Source organism: Ambystoma mexicanum, chromosome 5q, assembly GCF_040938575.1.
Source record: "Ambystoma mexicanum isolate Mex_15411 chromosome 5q, UKY_AmexF1_1, whole genome shotgun sequence".
Taxonomy (NCBI): Eukaryota; Metazoa; Chordata; class Amphibia; order Caudata; family Ambystomatidae; genus Ambystoma; species Ambystoma mexicanum.
Window position 1 is genome coordinate 1,279,919,907 of NC_090933.1, and position 14,486 is coordinate 1,279,934,392.

The following is a 14,486-nucleotide window of genomic DNA, read 5'->3' on the forward strand; positions in this document are numbered from 1 at the left end:
CCAGTAGCATTTATGCTCACTGACATAGCGACTGGTCTTGAACGCACACATACTGTTTACACAGGGAACAAACTGAAAGAGAAAAAACTCCCTGGAATTCTCTTCTATTTCTATGAATCTGTAATACATATTTCAACCAATAGACATCAGCAATTCAGAAGATGGCGTTCCGCTGCTAATATTTCTCTGCGCTGACCATGGCAGCATTCCCAAACCTTTATATTTTCTTTAGCAATATAGAAAACACTCTTTGAATAGCCAATTGTATTCATCATATTAAATTACCTTGAATTGCTTTCTGACATTTGTCATTAGTTGGACCTGATGAAGGCAGAACATTGCAAAACGCAGCTTTGAGATGCTACAAGCCTGGCCCTAGGCTGATCCCGGGTCCCACCACGCCCATTAGGCTCCGCGAAGAGTTTCTCTGGCATCCTTTGGAGCCCTGGCATATTGTAGACCTATCTTGCCCTGGCACTCGCTTACCTCGTCCTGGATTTGGTCAGCGTCGGCAGTCTTTCTGAAGGGGTCCCGGCTAGGGTGAAGAGCGCTGACAAACTCATAGTAATCAATGAAACCGTCTCCGTTGATGTCAAATATATTGGCCACAGCAGTCATCTCCAGGGCATTGGTGGGGAATTCTAAAATCAAAAGATAAGAAAGTGACTTTTGCAATTCAGATGCTGCCCATATAAGAATCTAACGCGCCATGCCCGAGCCTCATGCCATTCTGGCACCCAGATGTGCCCTACATGTACTGAAGTCAAGTTTCTGTCCATTATTTCAGCTCCCAAGAGCACCAACGAACTGGTTACTGTACCTTGCTGTATAAGCATGCATTGGCGATCAGATGTGTGGACAAAGGTGACCCAGCCTAGACAGGTAGTGGACTGTATGTATGGGGCAGAGGGAGAAGGGCATCTTGAAAGTGCGCTTATAATGAAAGCGTGTGGGTCTTTGGTAGGGGAAGAGAGGGTACTTCTGGATTGTGTTTCACACAGAAGGCACAATACAAAAAACAGCATTTGGCTCAATCTGTCGTCCTGGTGAAATGAGGAGCACAGATAGCTGGAAGTACTTGGGTTATGGTATTGCATATCACATTTTGGCAAACCAAAAGGGGTGATGGCTGGAAAGTTTAGAATTAATCTTAACCTCAGGCATTGCTCTGGGCAACCCTGCAGACCATCGTTCTTCGCCTGCCATGCCATCACATTTTGGGTCCTTTGTATGGTGCTTTTGCTATCCAGAGGTAGACTGGAATACACAGCTGGATTCAAAGATAGGTGCAAAGGAAGAAGGACCTTAGTGTGAATTGGTAGGCTATGTCGGCATTTGGCAAAGCTAAGAAACATTATCCAGGATGGAAATGCACCCATGCCTTTTGGTCAGTTCAAGGATTACCTGCACACCATCGGCTACTTGATTCCATGGCCTTAGAAATATAAATATTATTATTAGGTTGTTTATTGAGCGCAGACCTGGGTTCAGGAAGCAACGGAGCACTTTACAATCATAGGCGACAAGCAAGGTTAGGGAGCAGAGAAACAAGGGAATGGGGATCTAACAGGGGAGCAGGGGAGGGGAGGGGGCAATTGTCATCAATGGGCCTAAAAGTAACCAGGGGACGAAACAGTGGGGATCACATCACCCAGTCTCAGGTAGGGTGGGGAGTGGAGTGTTTGTAGACCTAGGTGTTAGGAAGGAGCCATTCCTTCCGGAACTGTGGAAGCAAGGAAGCAAGTCGGATGTTTATTGGGAGGAGGTTCTAGAGTCTTGGGGCATAGACAGAGAAGGCCTGTTTTCCTTCCTACGCCAACAGAGTACAGGCCTGCACATGTCCTGACTTGCAGATGGGCCCAGTGTAGTTGGATGAAGGTCAGGGTGATGTGGAGTCCTTTGAGGAGTCGTGCTGCAGCATGCAGGATACATCTCAGGGGGGACAAGAGCCGTCACCAGAAGGCTTTCCAAGAGGGCATTGCCACCATCCAGGTGGGAGAGGACCACCGCTGGTACAGCACATCTAAGGTTGTTTTCCAGGTTGAAGGGCTTGATTTTCCACAGGAGAGAAAGTTGGTGCCAAGCCGCTTCTGTCTTCCTTGCTATGTGTTGATCGAAGGAGAGGTGTCTGTCAATGTCAAACCCAAGGAACTTGGTGAAGGTGGGCCAGCTGGGGTGTGAAGCCTCCGGGCTGCATATTAGAGAGCCAGGTCCGGATGTCTGGGTATTAGGTGTGCTGTTGGTCAGCAGTAGGAACTCAGTCTTAGAGGGGTTGAGCTTCAGGTAAGTACTGGACATCCAGGAATAGATCAATGTGAGGAAGGCCTTGAGCTGGTGGATGCCTTCGATGGAGGATGTCTTGAGGTAGGGCTGGGTGTCACCTGCATATTGGTGGATGTGGGTGTTGTGTGGAGCCAGGAGGGTGCCAAGCGCTTCCATGTAAAGACTGAAGATCACGAGGGAGAGGATGGCTTCTTGCGGGACACCACAGGAGATAGATATCGTCCTCCTGCTGATCTGGAGGAATAAATTTGTACAAACTGGTGCCCATTAGCAAGGTAGGATTCGAACCAGCTCAACCCTATGCAGCGATACAGATTGTCAGTGAGTAGCTGGTGGTATACTGCATCAAATTCTGCTGGGAGGTCAAGGAGGCAAGGGTGGCCTCCTGGTTCTCTGGCTGCACATTTGTTTACAATGCACAAAAGTGACCTATCCTGGGTCCATCTTGGATCAGCAGAATATAACCTAAGCCATTCACTTTCGAAAGTTTGAAAGTTCGAAAGGTTTGAAAGTGGTGAATTGTGATTGCGCTTCTGTGGATGGTCAGACCAACCCATGGTTGCCAACATGGCCATTGGACCGCACTAAGACCAGGAGTCCGAGGAACAACAGACTACAGCACAAAGCTGGAGTATTCAGAATCTACATAATATATAGAGCAAAGCACTCATTATGGAGGGTACAGTAAAATCCAGCCGCAAAAGGGGTTAGTAGGACTTCAGATCATCATTAATTAATTGTCACTTAATTATTCACCCAACCAAAGAATACACTAGAGTTAACAAAAAGCATAAACTGTACGTGAATACAGATGAAGCATCTCAGGACTGTGGGCTCCTGCAGAATCTCCCAAAGCTCGAAGAATTGTACGGCTTCAGTGTCCTGGAGTTTATCTGAGGGTCTTGGCATCTAGCTCTAAACCAGAATTAGACAAGGATTTGCACTGCAAGAGGATGCATCCTGCACCTTTTAATCAAAATGGTTGAAGGTTCTCTTGATGCTTAAAAAGTCTCATGGAAAATATGGCACCTCCTCGAAGAGACTACATTTTAGTTCCCCTTTTCCACATCGAAAAAACTAGGAAGTTGCCCCTAACAATGTCCAAAAGAGGACCAGATCCATAGGTCACAAGGCATTCCAAATCTGAGGGGAGTGCTCTAGGGGATTGGGTAGAGAATCCCACTGGCATGCCCCTCAGGAGGTCAGGTAGTCCTTACATGCATAGAGTGGGAGTTTAAAGGGATGGGTGGTGATTTCCTGTTGGAGGTAGAGTAAAAAGGGTCACACGTATTAATGTGGGGCTTGTCTGTAAGGAATAGAATTGGTCTGATTGTTGAAGCTTTGGATGGCTACTCTCCTTGACTTAGGAAGGCCACGATTGATACCCCAACTTTAAGACGGAGGCAGCGGTCAGGAGGATGGAACGGTCACGTGATGCATGGCAGAATGGAACACTGGCAGGAGATCTATAACTAACGCATCATTTGCCAAGCCAGGAGTCGGCCCATCATTGTATGCTCTCTAGGAGGTAGGACCTCAGCTGAATCAGAGGCTAGTACAGCAAGCCATCATGTGACAAGAAAATTAAATAAGTCTCCGGTGGGGTTCAACTCTCCCGTACGCCCCACCCCCTGTAGCGGAAACCTCTGTACTTGAGCTCTATCCTCAGTCAGTGAAGGCAGTCACACTTCACCAGAACCGTAAATACTGTTTCAATGACCTTTGCTTTCTTCATCAGCTGGCCCCTCTCAGCCTAATGCCTTTTGGGGCTGCAGTACAAATCCCATCCTCAAAACAGTGCCCATTATCTAAAGTAATGTGTGACCACAACAGTAGAAAGCGAGGTTACTTGTGTGCTGGGTATACCGCTGTGTCGCCCCCAGCTTGTAGCCGCTCTCCCTCAGAAGAGTGATACGGTGGAGTGGTGCTCCCAGGAAATGGCACAAAGCAACGTGGCCCGCTTATACTCCAAAGAAAAGTTCTGCAGAATACAGCTCTGAAGTTGGCAGGTCCAATATACATCAGATAGACCAGTGGAAGACGGTTCTTTGTAAAGGCACTTGCACATTTATTTTGAGAATAATTAGTTTAGCTAGGGATGGATTAGGGCAAGTTAGGAACAGGGATAGGAACAAACCCATTGTTAGTAGGAATTAAAGGTGAGTAGTGTTTATGATGCTCAAGGACACATGAGGCAACTAGCCTGAGTCTAAGAGGAGATGTCAACAGGAGCAATCTAGAGACCAAGAAATCACAAGGCAGTTGGAGTCAGCAATCACTCGCAAACATTCTAGGTTTTCGGCAATATCTCTAGAAAGCACTTTCATCACAGGCGTTTACATCGGGCCGTCCGTTATAGAGGGCTTAGGAGACGCTTAGGGGAAGGAGGTCATCTGGGACAAAGGTACACTGAAAGTAAAATCACGTCAAAACGTGTTCTGTTCTATGTACAGATCTCAGGAGTTGCTGGAGTGTCTGGTTTGTTATTTTATCCACTTCCTCTTTCCATCAGTGATGCTGGGAGCTTGGCTTATTGCAAGCTGGATGTTCATGGGGGTCTGTGTGGCCAGCAGCTTCTGCAGAACTCTATTGTTAGCATCGACACCCATCCTCGGATTAGCCTTAATATCAGAATTCTCAGAGTCCTGATCAGGAAGAAAACAACCACCCCTGCGCAAACGATCTGTGCGGTTGAAACAAATCTTGAAAAAAAAACATGCGTCTAAGGATTTATTTTAATTTGTAGAAATAACAATGCTGGTGACTCTGTGTATGCTAATACTGTGATTGGCACAAGTAGGTTCTGTTGTTTGTATGACTTACTAGATGTCAGGACACTATCCACAAACTCCATCTGACTGATTCGGCCATCTTGGTCCCGGTCAATGCCTCGGAAAATGTCCAGAATCCGGGATTTCATATGACTGATCCACTGCATGTAACGCTTCCGCCAGACGGCAAAGTCAAATTTGGAAAACTCCTCTACCTGCGGAAACACAGACAACCAAATTAAACAGGGCTTTGTCTGATCCAATTCTGCCAAACACTGGAGGGAGGCGCTCATCCACATCAATTCTAACTCAAAGCAGTGAGACGCTCAAACGCACCGCTCACTTATGCCAACATATATTGTGCCTTCTCATACAGAGAAAAATGCTTATGTGATTTTCTGTGCCAACTCTGAAGTTCTCATACCTAACAGTGGGAGAAGATCTCAAGTTCTCAATACTGCCTTCCAGCCAGCAGAATGAAGATATCCACACGCTAATCAACTCCCTGTGTTATTAGGCTGATCTCTCCAATTAGCCAAAGGTTTTCCCGGACTGTAAGTAAAAGCAAAGGGCCTAGGTAGCAGACGGTGGTCTCAGTAAAGAGTTATATGCCAAAAGTTTTTTTTTAAACTGAAATGTGCAGCTCATCTCAGCCACAAGCTTTAACTTCAGCTTGGATGTCATTAATAATTGGAGAGGGCCAAATTTGATATTTGTACCCCAAAAACGAGGTAAAGCGCTGAATGAGCTCTACATTTTACATGGCGAACACCATGATTTACGTTTTAGCCGAGCAGAGTGGTAAGATATTACTTGCGACACTGGGCCCCGAGCATGAGACCCTCCTCAGATTCATACGTTCTAGAAGTCTTTGCTGCAGGCAAGAATCCCTCCCAGCCTACAGCGTCTATTTTTCAGACTTCCTCATTCCTCCCTTCACTCGGGCCCGAAGCTTCTAATTTTCCTCCTCATTCCCAAGTTGTTATCCTCACACGTCACTTCTCCCTTCTCACTGCACATTCCTCCTCTCCACACACAATACATTTGTGGTATCATCTTTCTGACTCTTCCCCCTCAAACGTCACCCTTGTACTCAGGACAATGTTACATTGATGACTTTATGTAAGCGTGGCTTGGGCGCCATCTTTGATTGGGCAGAAAGCTGTGGCTCAACTTGCCTGTTCACCTGTAAACAATAGGTCAAGCCCCATGCTCTGTCCCACTTGCGAATGAGGATTTCCCTGCATGGTCCAGTGTAAACCAACACTACCAGCATGCTGCTGGCAAGATCACGTTGACCGCTCTACAAACCATGGGATGAACTGTAGCAGTTTGGCCGAAAAAATGTAGGTCCCCTATAAGGAGTATTTTGTTAATGGTAAAAAGAGGTATTTTGAACCAGCACCTATATTACTCCCCCCCCCTGATTATGGGCCTGGCACATTCGGTATGCCCTAGGAGGCTTCATGTGGTTGTTAATTCCCTGTAATCAGTACGGATGCCTCATAGCCAATCTCCAGATTCTACCTCCATCCTGCACTGAAGGAAAATACAAGTACTTCCATTTAATGCAGAAAAATAAGTTTTGGTATGGACACAACAAAAGGGAGTGAAAAAGAGTGCATCTACAATACCTCCATTCTTTATTTTTTCGTAAAACTTCTGTATTGAAGATTTTATAACAAGCAGAAGATTAAAAAACATCATATTATAACACATCAACATCATCTAGACAATAACCATACATGTACACAATGTATACAAGTGATAGAAAGAGAAGATAGAGTCAGAGAAAAGGGAGGGAAAGAAAAGAGCAGACAGGGAAAGAGAGAAAAGAAATAAGAAAGAAAGAAGAGAAATAGAGAAAATAAAATAATTTAAAAAAACAAAAAAACCCATTAAGTAAATTAAATAAATCAACACAAGGGAAGTTATTCAAATATATGATTAAAGATGTTCCATGTAGACCTCCCTTCTCACCACTGATGCATTGTAATTCACAAGTGTCAGAAATGACCATTTTGTACCTTAATAAACGTGCACAGCAGTGATATGATCTGGTACCCTACATAATCCACTTAAATCCTTGTAATGAGGGCAGAAATAGATGACAAACATGTGAAAGAAACTGGTTGTGGATTTGCGGAATACCACAAGCCGAACTTCCTGAAATCCGCATTTCGTTAACGCCAACCGGCAGGTTTTTCATAATGAGCCACATTTCCATAAATTATTTGTGGTAACAGGAATTACTATATGCCCTATTCCATTCACCAATCCCTTACTTTCCAAAAATATGTTAGAGTCCTATTCAATCCAGCCTTCGCACTAAACAGGGGATCGGCCACACTGGATGTAGGGGAATCAGAACTAGGGATGTTTGTGGGGGCTGGAGAGCCTACTGAGGGAAATAGAGATCAGTCTGCTGAGTGCCCATCTTGACTTGCCCACACCATGGCAACAGCATCCAAGCACCTGAAAAAGAATCCCCCTACTATGCCTACGACACCCACATTTGCTCCTCCAAGGTCAGGCTTGCTGAACATCTACCATCAGGCCTTCCTACTTGATTCAAACAGGATACCAGTGTCCGCGGGCTGGCCAATTGCGACTGCTGCCTGTGCCTTATACCTTCTTGATCTACTGTTGTGTCACAGACTATTGGCAAGACTCACCTCTCGTAGTCGCTGCTGGGCTGCTTGGAGCCGGCACTGCCTATCCATGGAGAGGAACCAAAGCTGCTGCCAGCGGTTGAGGAGCTGAGCCATCTGTGGGGTTTGAGGTTCAAGGTCGACCAACGGCGCTGTGGGAGAAGGCTGGGGGGATTTCAATGAACTTCGTCTTTCTGAAAAATCCAAAAACTCATTGTGAGCCAAAAAAGGCAGGCAAGCAGGCCATGGTGCACACACAAACAAGGACAATACCAGCATAAGATGAAGGGTGACATTGTAAGAAATATATTCAGCATAATGGAGTAGTTGGTGCAATATGACCAGAACTATGCCTGGCTAGTAGCGATAAAACCAGAACTATACCTGGCTAGTAGCAATATGGCCAGGACTACGCATGGCTAGTAGCAATATGACTAGGACTATGCCCGGCTGGTAGCAATATGACTAGGACTATGCCCGGCTGGTAGCAATATGAGTTGCCATGGGAAATGTTGAGGGTATGCAAAGAGGCATCATCGGATTGAGGACAGTGGTGTTGACCAAAGAGCAATGTAACATCAAAATAAGATGGATGTGGAACAGCCCAGGTCTCCAAATGGGTATCATCAGATGGTGAGCAAAGAGGACAGATGTAGAAACATACAACTTCGGAAAAAGATAAAGGATTTGACCGGTCCACTCTGCTATGTTAGACCACTGGGGCATGGTCCTTGCCCTTCCAGTCTGAATATAGCAGATGCCTGGACGCGCCCTTACTGCTTGAGACTTTGCGTGCGACGGGAGTTCGGGGCTCACTCCCCACCTTCTTCTTGCAGTTTTTCGTCACTTTCTCTACTTCGGGCTGCTTTCGCTCTAGCTCTGCCACAAACACCTGCAGAGGAAGTTAATGCACATTCTGGGCTTTGGCAGAACACACTGCATGACAACACACAGGAGGTAAAGCACAACAGTGTTATACATCCACGCATCAGAACATCAATAAACGTGCAATAATTAGCCGGACTACTAATCCCAGGTCTTGCAGTGTATAGTACCCTAAATCCCCAAAATGGTGAAAATGAAACGCCATCCCCCGCTCACATGAATCGCAACTTAGTGGATAATGTACTAACGTACACTGACCAACAGATGCAAAAAGTTACTTCAGTAGACAATACTATACTACGAGTCCATAGTTAATTTTCCTCCATAGTTATGGAAAGTCGTTCCAGGAACAGTCTGGGAGCAGAGCTAGCTGCATTAAAAACCAAAAGAAGCTGATGTTTACAGGTTCTATGTGAAAATACCTCATTATTAAGGTCTCATGAGAAAAAGACCGATTTTTATTGCCCGTTTTTCTTTTCATCGCACTTCATGAGACCTTAATAATGAGGTCTTTTTACATTGAACCGTCTCTTTATTTTTACAATTCGGCGGGTTTCACCACCCGAGCCCCCGTTTGCTCCTCCTGCCCCCCCCCACCTTTCCTGCGCTATTACTTTCAAGCCCCTAGAACCCCGTCCTCTCAGCCCTTGCCCACACCTCATTCCTCTCCACCCAAGACTCCCATAATCCAAACCACATACACACACATTTACCCGTTCTCCTCGTCCTGCGCTTACGGGTCCCGCTGAGCCTGTCAGCAGGGGCGTTGCTAGGGGGGGCTAAGGGGGCTATAGCCCCTGATCTTTTGGTTGTAGCCCCGGATAGAATCTCAGGAGCTACAGCCAAAAGACTAGCTAGCCCCCAGTCCCAAAATTTCTGACATCAGCACAGCCCCGGGTCTTTTCCAGACCTAGCAACTCCCCTGCCCGTCAGTCCCTGCACGCACTCATTTTCCGACAGAGGCGTGACAGTTTGATTTAGAAAGACTGCTCCCTGTGGTCACGAAGCAGTCTTTCTAAATCGTTTTTTTTTAAAGGAAAATATATTTTTTAAAAGATCTTTTCACCTAGTACCGTTTTGCATTCGCAAATGTGGTCGCGCCTCCCGATAGGGACCTACCTTGCACATGCTCCCTGCCCCACCTGCCAGTATCTTTATCAACATAGGACAGGCTAATCTCTTAAGTAGCGACCGACGAAGGGCCATATGGACTACGAGTCCCTACAGTGAGTAACTTGCACTCATCCTACGCAACTTCCACTTTCCACCACACTTACGGGCGATTGGAAAGCACACACCACTTAAAAAGGACAGATGGAACAAATACTGAAAAAAAGATCTGCGAAGGACAGCCTGACTAAATAAGAATACTGATTTTTGTCCCTCCAAAAGGCATCTCCAGCATCACACTCTAGGTGTTTCCAGAAGCCACGAGAGGTAGGCCAGGTCGATGCCGTGCAGACCGCTTCTGGTGGAACATGGCACAGAAAAGGAAACAATGCGGCCTTAGCCTACATTAAATGAGCATGAACGCTCTTAGGTGGAGCATTCAGTCTTTTCTTGAACCATTGCAAGATCAAAGCTACCAGCTAGTGAGCATTTCTAGGAGGATTTGAGGCCTAGGTAGGAGCCTCCTAAAGTCAAAAAAGGTACAGTTGGGACGGTATCCCAGCAGTAGATTTGTTGGAATACCGCCCAACAGAATTACTGTTACCGCCACTTGGTCTGGTGGAATTACTGCAGGATTACAAGTGGCGGAATAAATCCCCATTTTTTCAGAGTCCTTTCGGTAGTTCTGCCAATTTTGCCAATTGTTCGATGGACAATGGGAGGATTTACCTCCAGCGCAATGCTGGAGGTAAATCCTCCACTCAGAGGCCATACTCGTAGAATGGTGGTGCGGGGAAAGTGGCAGTAATTATGTTACCGCCATTTTTTTTCTGCACCACCATACATGTAGTGAGCCCCATCGCATGTTCTAGAAAATACCTAAGAGGTCTTCATGCATCAAGTTGTGCAGTGTGCATTCAGGAAGAATGAGAGAACATTAGGGAGAAAGCAGCACAATTAGGCTCAAAAGAAAGATAATTTTGAAGAGTTTGCTGCTTCTTGTGCAATTCCAGATAGGCAGGAGTCAGGCAATTAAGTCCAATAGCCCACAGCTGAAGCCCATCATTGAGCCTGTGAGGCATAAAAGGCCCCAGCAGGAAAGCAGCAGTAGAAGGAGCTGGAACGGGTATTGGAAGGCTGGCAGTAGCAGATGAGATGCACAAGGCTGGCAAGTCACAAGGAAGTGGGAGCACAGAAGGGATGCCGGAATGTGGAGACAGCAGATTTCACTTGCAAGTTCTGAGAGAGTCCTGTTCTCCCAAAACCTGAATTGCAGAGACTGCGCAGAGGAAGATGTGCTGGAGGGTACGTTTTAACCCATGTGAGCTGAGTTGCTGTAATTGCAGAGCTGTGACCGTGCAGGAGATCAAGGCCAGAAGCAGAAGGCACGCCGAGGGTCTCGGGAGAAAAGCAAACTCCCAAACGAAGTGGCCAGCAGGAGACACCTGTGTTGGAGAAGAATGTGGGTCCCAAGTGAGCTAGAAGTGGTAGTAGTGGTCGAGGAAGTCGGGGAAGCGGAGCAAAAGCAGTGTCCCTGAAGCCGGTGAGTGAAGCATGGCATTCAGATACACGTTGCGATCCTTGCCAGTAACTGTAGCCAGCTCCTAATGGGCTTGCGTAATGTTGAAAGCAAGTTAAAGCGTTAAAGTCGGTTAATAATGGAATTGTAATGCTCAAGCTTGCCTTGAAAGCTTTAAAACTGGGGTGAGAATTTGAAAGTATTTAAACCCATTGTTGAACCTTGTAACATCTATTGCTGACTAACAGAGTGGTCACGTCTCCTTAATAAAGAAGAAGGAACACTTGTCAGACCATTACCAAATACCGAACATTGACGTTTTACAATTATTTTTATTTTTTTTATTTTATTTGTTTTGATCAAATTAGATCTTTACAAAATATTAAAAACCAGCTTATTGCCAATTAAAAATCAACATTGAGTGTGCAGTTCTTTTTTACAATTCTACCAAACAGAAGACATACCTTTAAAAGAAAGAATGAGAGAAAACAAACAGAAGAAAAGAAGAAGAAAACCTTCATTTCCCCAAATAACCTGCACCTACTCCCCAGTTATTAAATTCTACCACTAAGTTGAACCAGTTTTTCTTAAGAAACTTTAATCCCAATCTGCCAAACGCCTGTTTGGATCAGGCCAAGTTTTAAAAGAACCTGACCACTTTAATCGTCAAGGCGGTGTTTTGCCCCGAGATCAGACGATTCCAAAAATTCTCTGAGTGCAAGCATTCCAATCTATGGACAAATTTCCCAAAGTGCAGAACTCTGGTTTCCCAAGTTCCTTCACATTCTAAGAGCAAACGATGCAGGTTTTGCTCATTTTGGTTTGCACATATTTTACAAAACGATATTAAATTCTGACTTTGCCTTCTGATGTTTAAAATCTCGCCTATATGAATTAGATTTAGGCGCGCCCTAAGAAAGACAGATCTTGATTCGCTGCTTGGATGTTTTAGCAGATATTTAGGTAGTTCTCCCAGTTTTTTTTCCACTACTAGAAAACCGTTCTTTGGTTTTACAAGCCTTATTTCCAGCCCTGTTTTAATCCAATCCATTATTTCCATTTCTTTCTTTACTTTCGTGGGATTCTCTTTTAGGGTAGCTACCGATGAGTCTGCTCGTGCCAGGTTGCTTTTAGCTTTCGTATCCAACTGCTGAAGAATCTTGGATCCGTCCATTTGGAGAGGATACTTAAAGTCTTCATAGAGGGAATTTTTTTGCGGGATTATCATTAGCCTGTATAAAGATAGCAATCTCCAGGCTACGTGTTGCTGCAATGATTTCAGGCCAAGTCCGAACCTTAGGACCTGCATAGGAAGACAACTAGGCAGTCCCAAGGAGCTCTTCCAAATCGGACCTTCTACTTTTAGCCAGTCTAAGTCCCAAAGCTTTGGTTGGGCCTCCAGTCCGTACAATATCACTGGAACTACTTTTGTGCTATAATTATTTATTAGTGGTTTGATTGAGAATTCGCACAGCTCAAAGAAGATCTTTTTCATCTGAGGTATTGTTTTCTCAACCTTGGATCTTATTTCTAGTTCCACCTTACTAACGGAGGGTGAAGCAAACAACGTGTAGCCCAAGTAGACTAATTCATCTACCCTTGTAATCGCTTCACCTTCAAAAAACCATTTGCCAAAGTTAATTTGTATTTTCAGATGTTTCAGCACCAAGATTTTGGACTTCTTTGGATTTACTTGTAGACCGTTAAGTTTGGTGTAGTCGCTTAGACCATTCAATAAGTGCTGCAAGCCTATTGCTGTCCTGTCAATCAGGACGATGTCGTCTGCATAGGCGAGCCAATGAACCTTAGAGGAGTTGAATTTCGGACTTGCCATGGTCCAAATTTGAAGAATATCACCCAGATTCGACAGATAAAGGTTGAAGAAAAATGTACAATTAACAAAGAGTGAAAACTACATGAAAGGAAGGTCGCGTGTAAAACATTGTGTTTCCTGAAGGAAGTCAGGGTTGCATCCTTTAATAAGAGAGGTTGCGCGTGCCCAATTGTGTTTTCACTAGAATCATATACTGTATCCAGACATGATCCTTTTAATTACCAAGAAGTAAAGTATCTAAAATACTAAAAAGAACACGCATTATCAAAGCAAAGCCTTTTCATAGTGAAACCAGAACTGAAGAGCTATCCACCTACACTGTGAAATTGTCAACAGTAAAGTGGCCTAAAATAACAGTGGGGCAGTGCTATCTGAAGCTGAAAGAGTAGCACTATGGGTATTGGGTAATTGCGCTTCCATTTTAAAGTGTGGCTCTAATCATCCAAGAGCGAACGGATCCAGGAAACATATTTTACATATGCAGCACATCCATTGACCTGCACATCTGAGAGAAACATGAGAAACGCCTACTTTTTACCCGGTTTATTTTACTTCACTTGGCTTACGGGACACTTGTCTTAGAAGACACCTTATGGGCTAGCCTCACTTCACTCCTGCTGGCCCTGGAAGTCCCTTATGGCCCCAGGCATAGCACTCCCATTAGATGACGGGCTGGTGGGCCAGTGGGGCACTCAAACTCCTCCCTTATCAGGCCTGGGTGATGGGTAGTCTAACTTGGGGGCGGTGTTGTTCTTTTCTTCTCTCCTGGTCCTGATGCTTCCTGCACCCCCCGCAGCAGTCCTCTTCAGTCTCTGTCTTTTTTAAAAAATTTTAGCTTTCTTTGCACCGGGGTTCTTCTTTCCTGAGATCCTTGTCGCCAATGTAAAGATGCAGTTCGACACTTGCTTAGATTGCTTCTCATAGAGTTTATTTCCAGATCTTAAGTTACATGTTACAAGACACTAAGACATCAGGTATAGGACATATAAACACTGGCACCCATCACCCAGTAAGGGAGGGACCGGCTGACTTAATACAGAAAACCCAGCACAGCATTCTCTCACTCATACATCAACATTCCACCTGACACTCACATGACATCACCAAGCACATGACAAGCTACAGCACTCAGACAAGCACTTCACAACACATCTCCCTCCTTACCGAAACTCATACACAAATCACAGACACTTCACATACATGAACGTCACAACACATCTCCCTCCTTAACACATACATACACAGCACGCACTCACACAAACACCTGCACGCATCACAACCAGTCCACAACACCATGCACGTTTCACAACAAGGTACTCCCACAGCTATGCAATCCCAAAACATCCCCTACACTTATCCAGATCACCATCAATGATAAAACAAATCACCTTCCGTCTGTCCCTGCCACAAACAAACTCTAGACTCACACTCCA

The 14,486-nt window shown here is 45.2% G+C and overlaps 1 protein-coding gene across 2 annotated transcripts in view; it reads right to left on the bottom strand.

Moving 5' to 3' along the window:
- Positions 1–14,486, bottom strand: part of LOC138498038 (microtubule-actin cross-linking factor 1, isoforms 6/7-like) — a 530,795-nt gene that overhangs the window by 107,290 nt on the left and 409,019 nt on the right. For both annotated transcript variants that reach the window (XM_069621876.1, XM_069621877.1), the window contains exons 32-35: positions 8,483–8,597; positions 7,730–7,899; positions 5,107–5,269; positions 487–641 (exon numbers count right to left, since the gene is read on the bottom strand). In XM_069621876.1, coding sequence (XP_069477977.1) covers positions 487–641; positions 5,107–5,269; positions 7,730–7,899; positions 8,483–8,597 — 603 coding nt within the window. The remainder of the gene's footprint in view (positions 1–486; positions 642–5,106; positions 5,270–7,729; positions 7,900–8,482; positions 8,598–14,486) is intronic.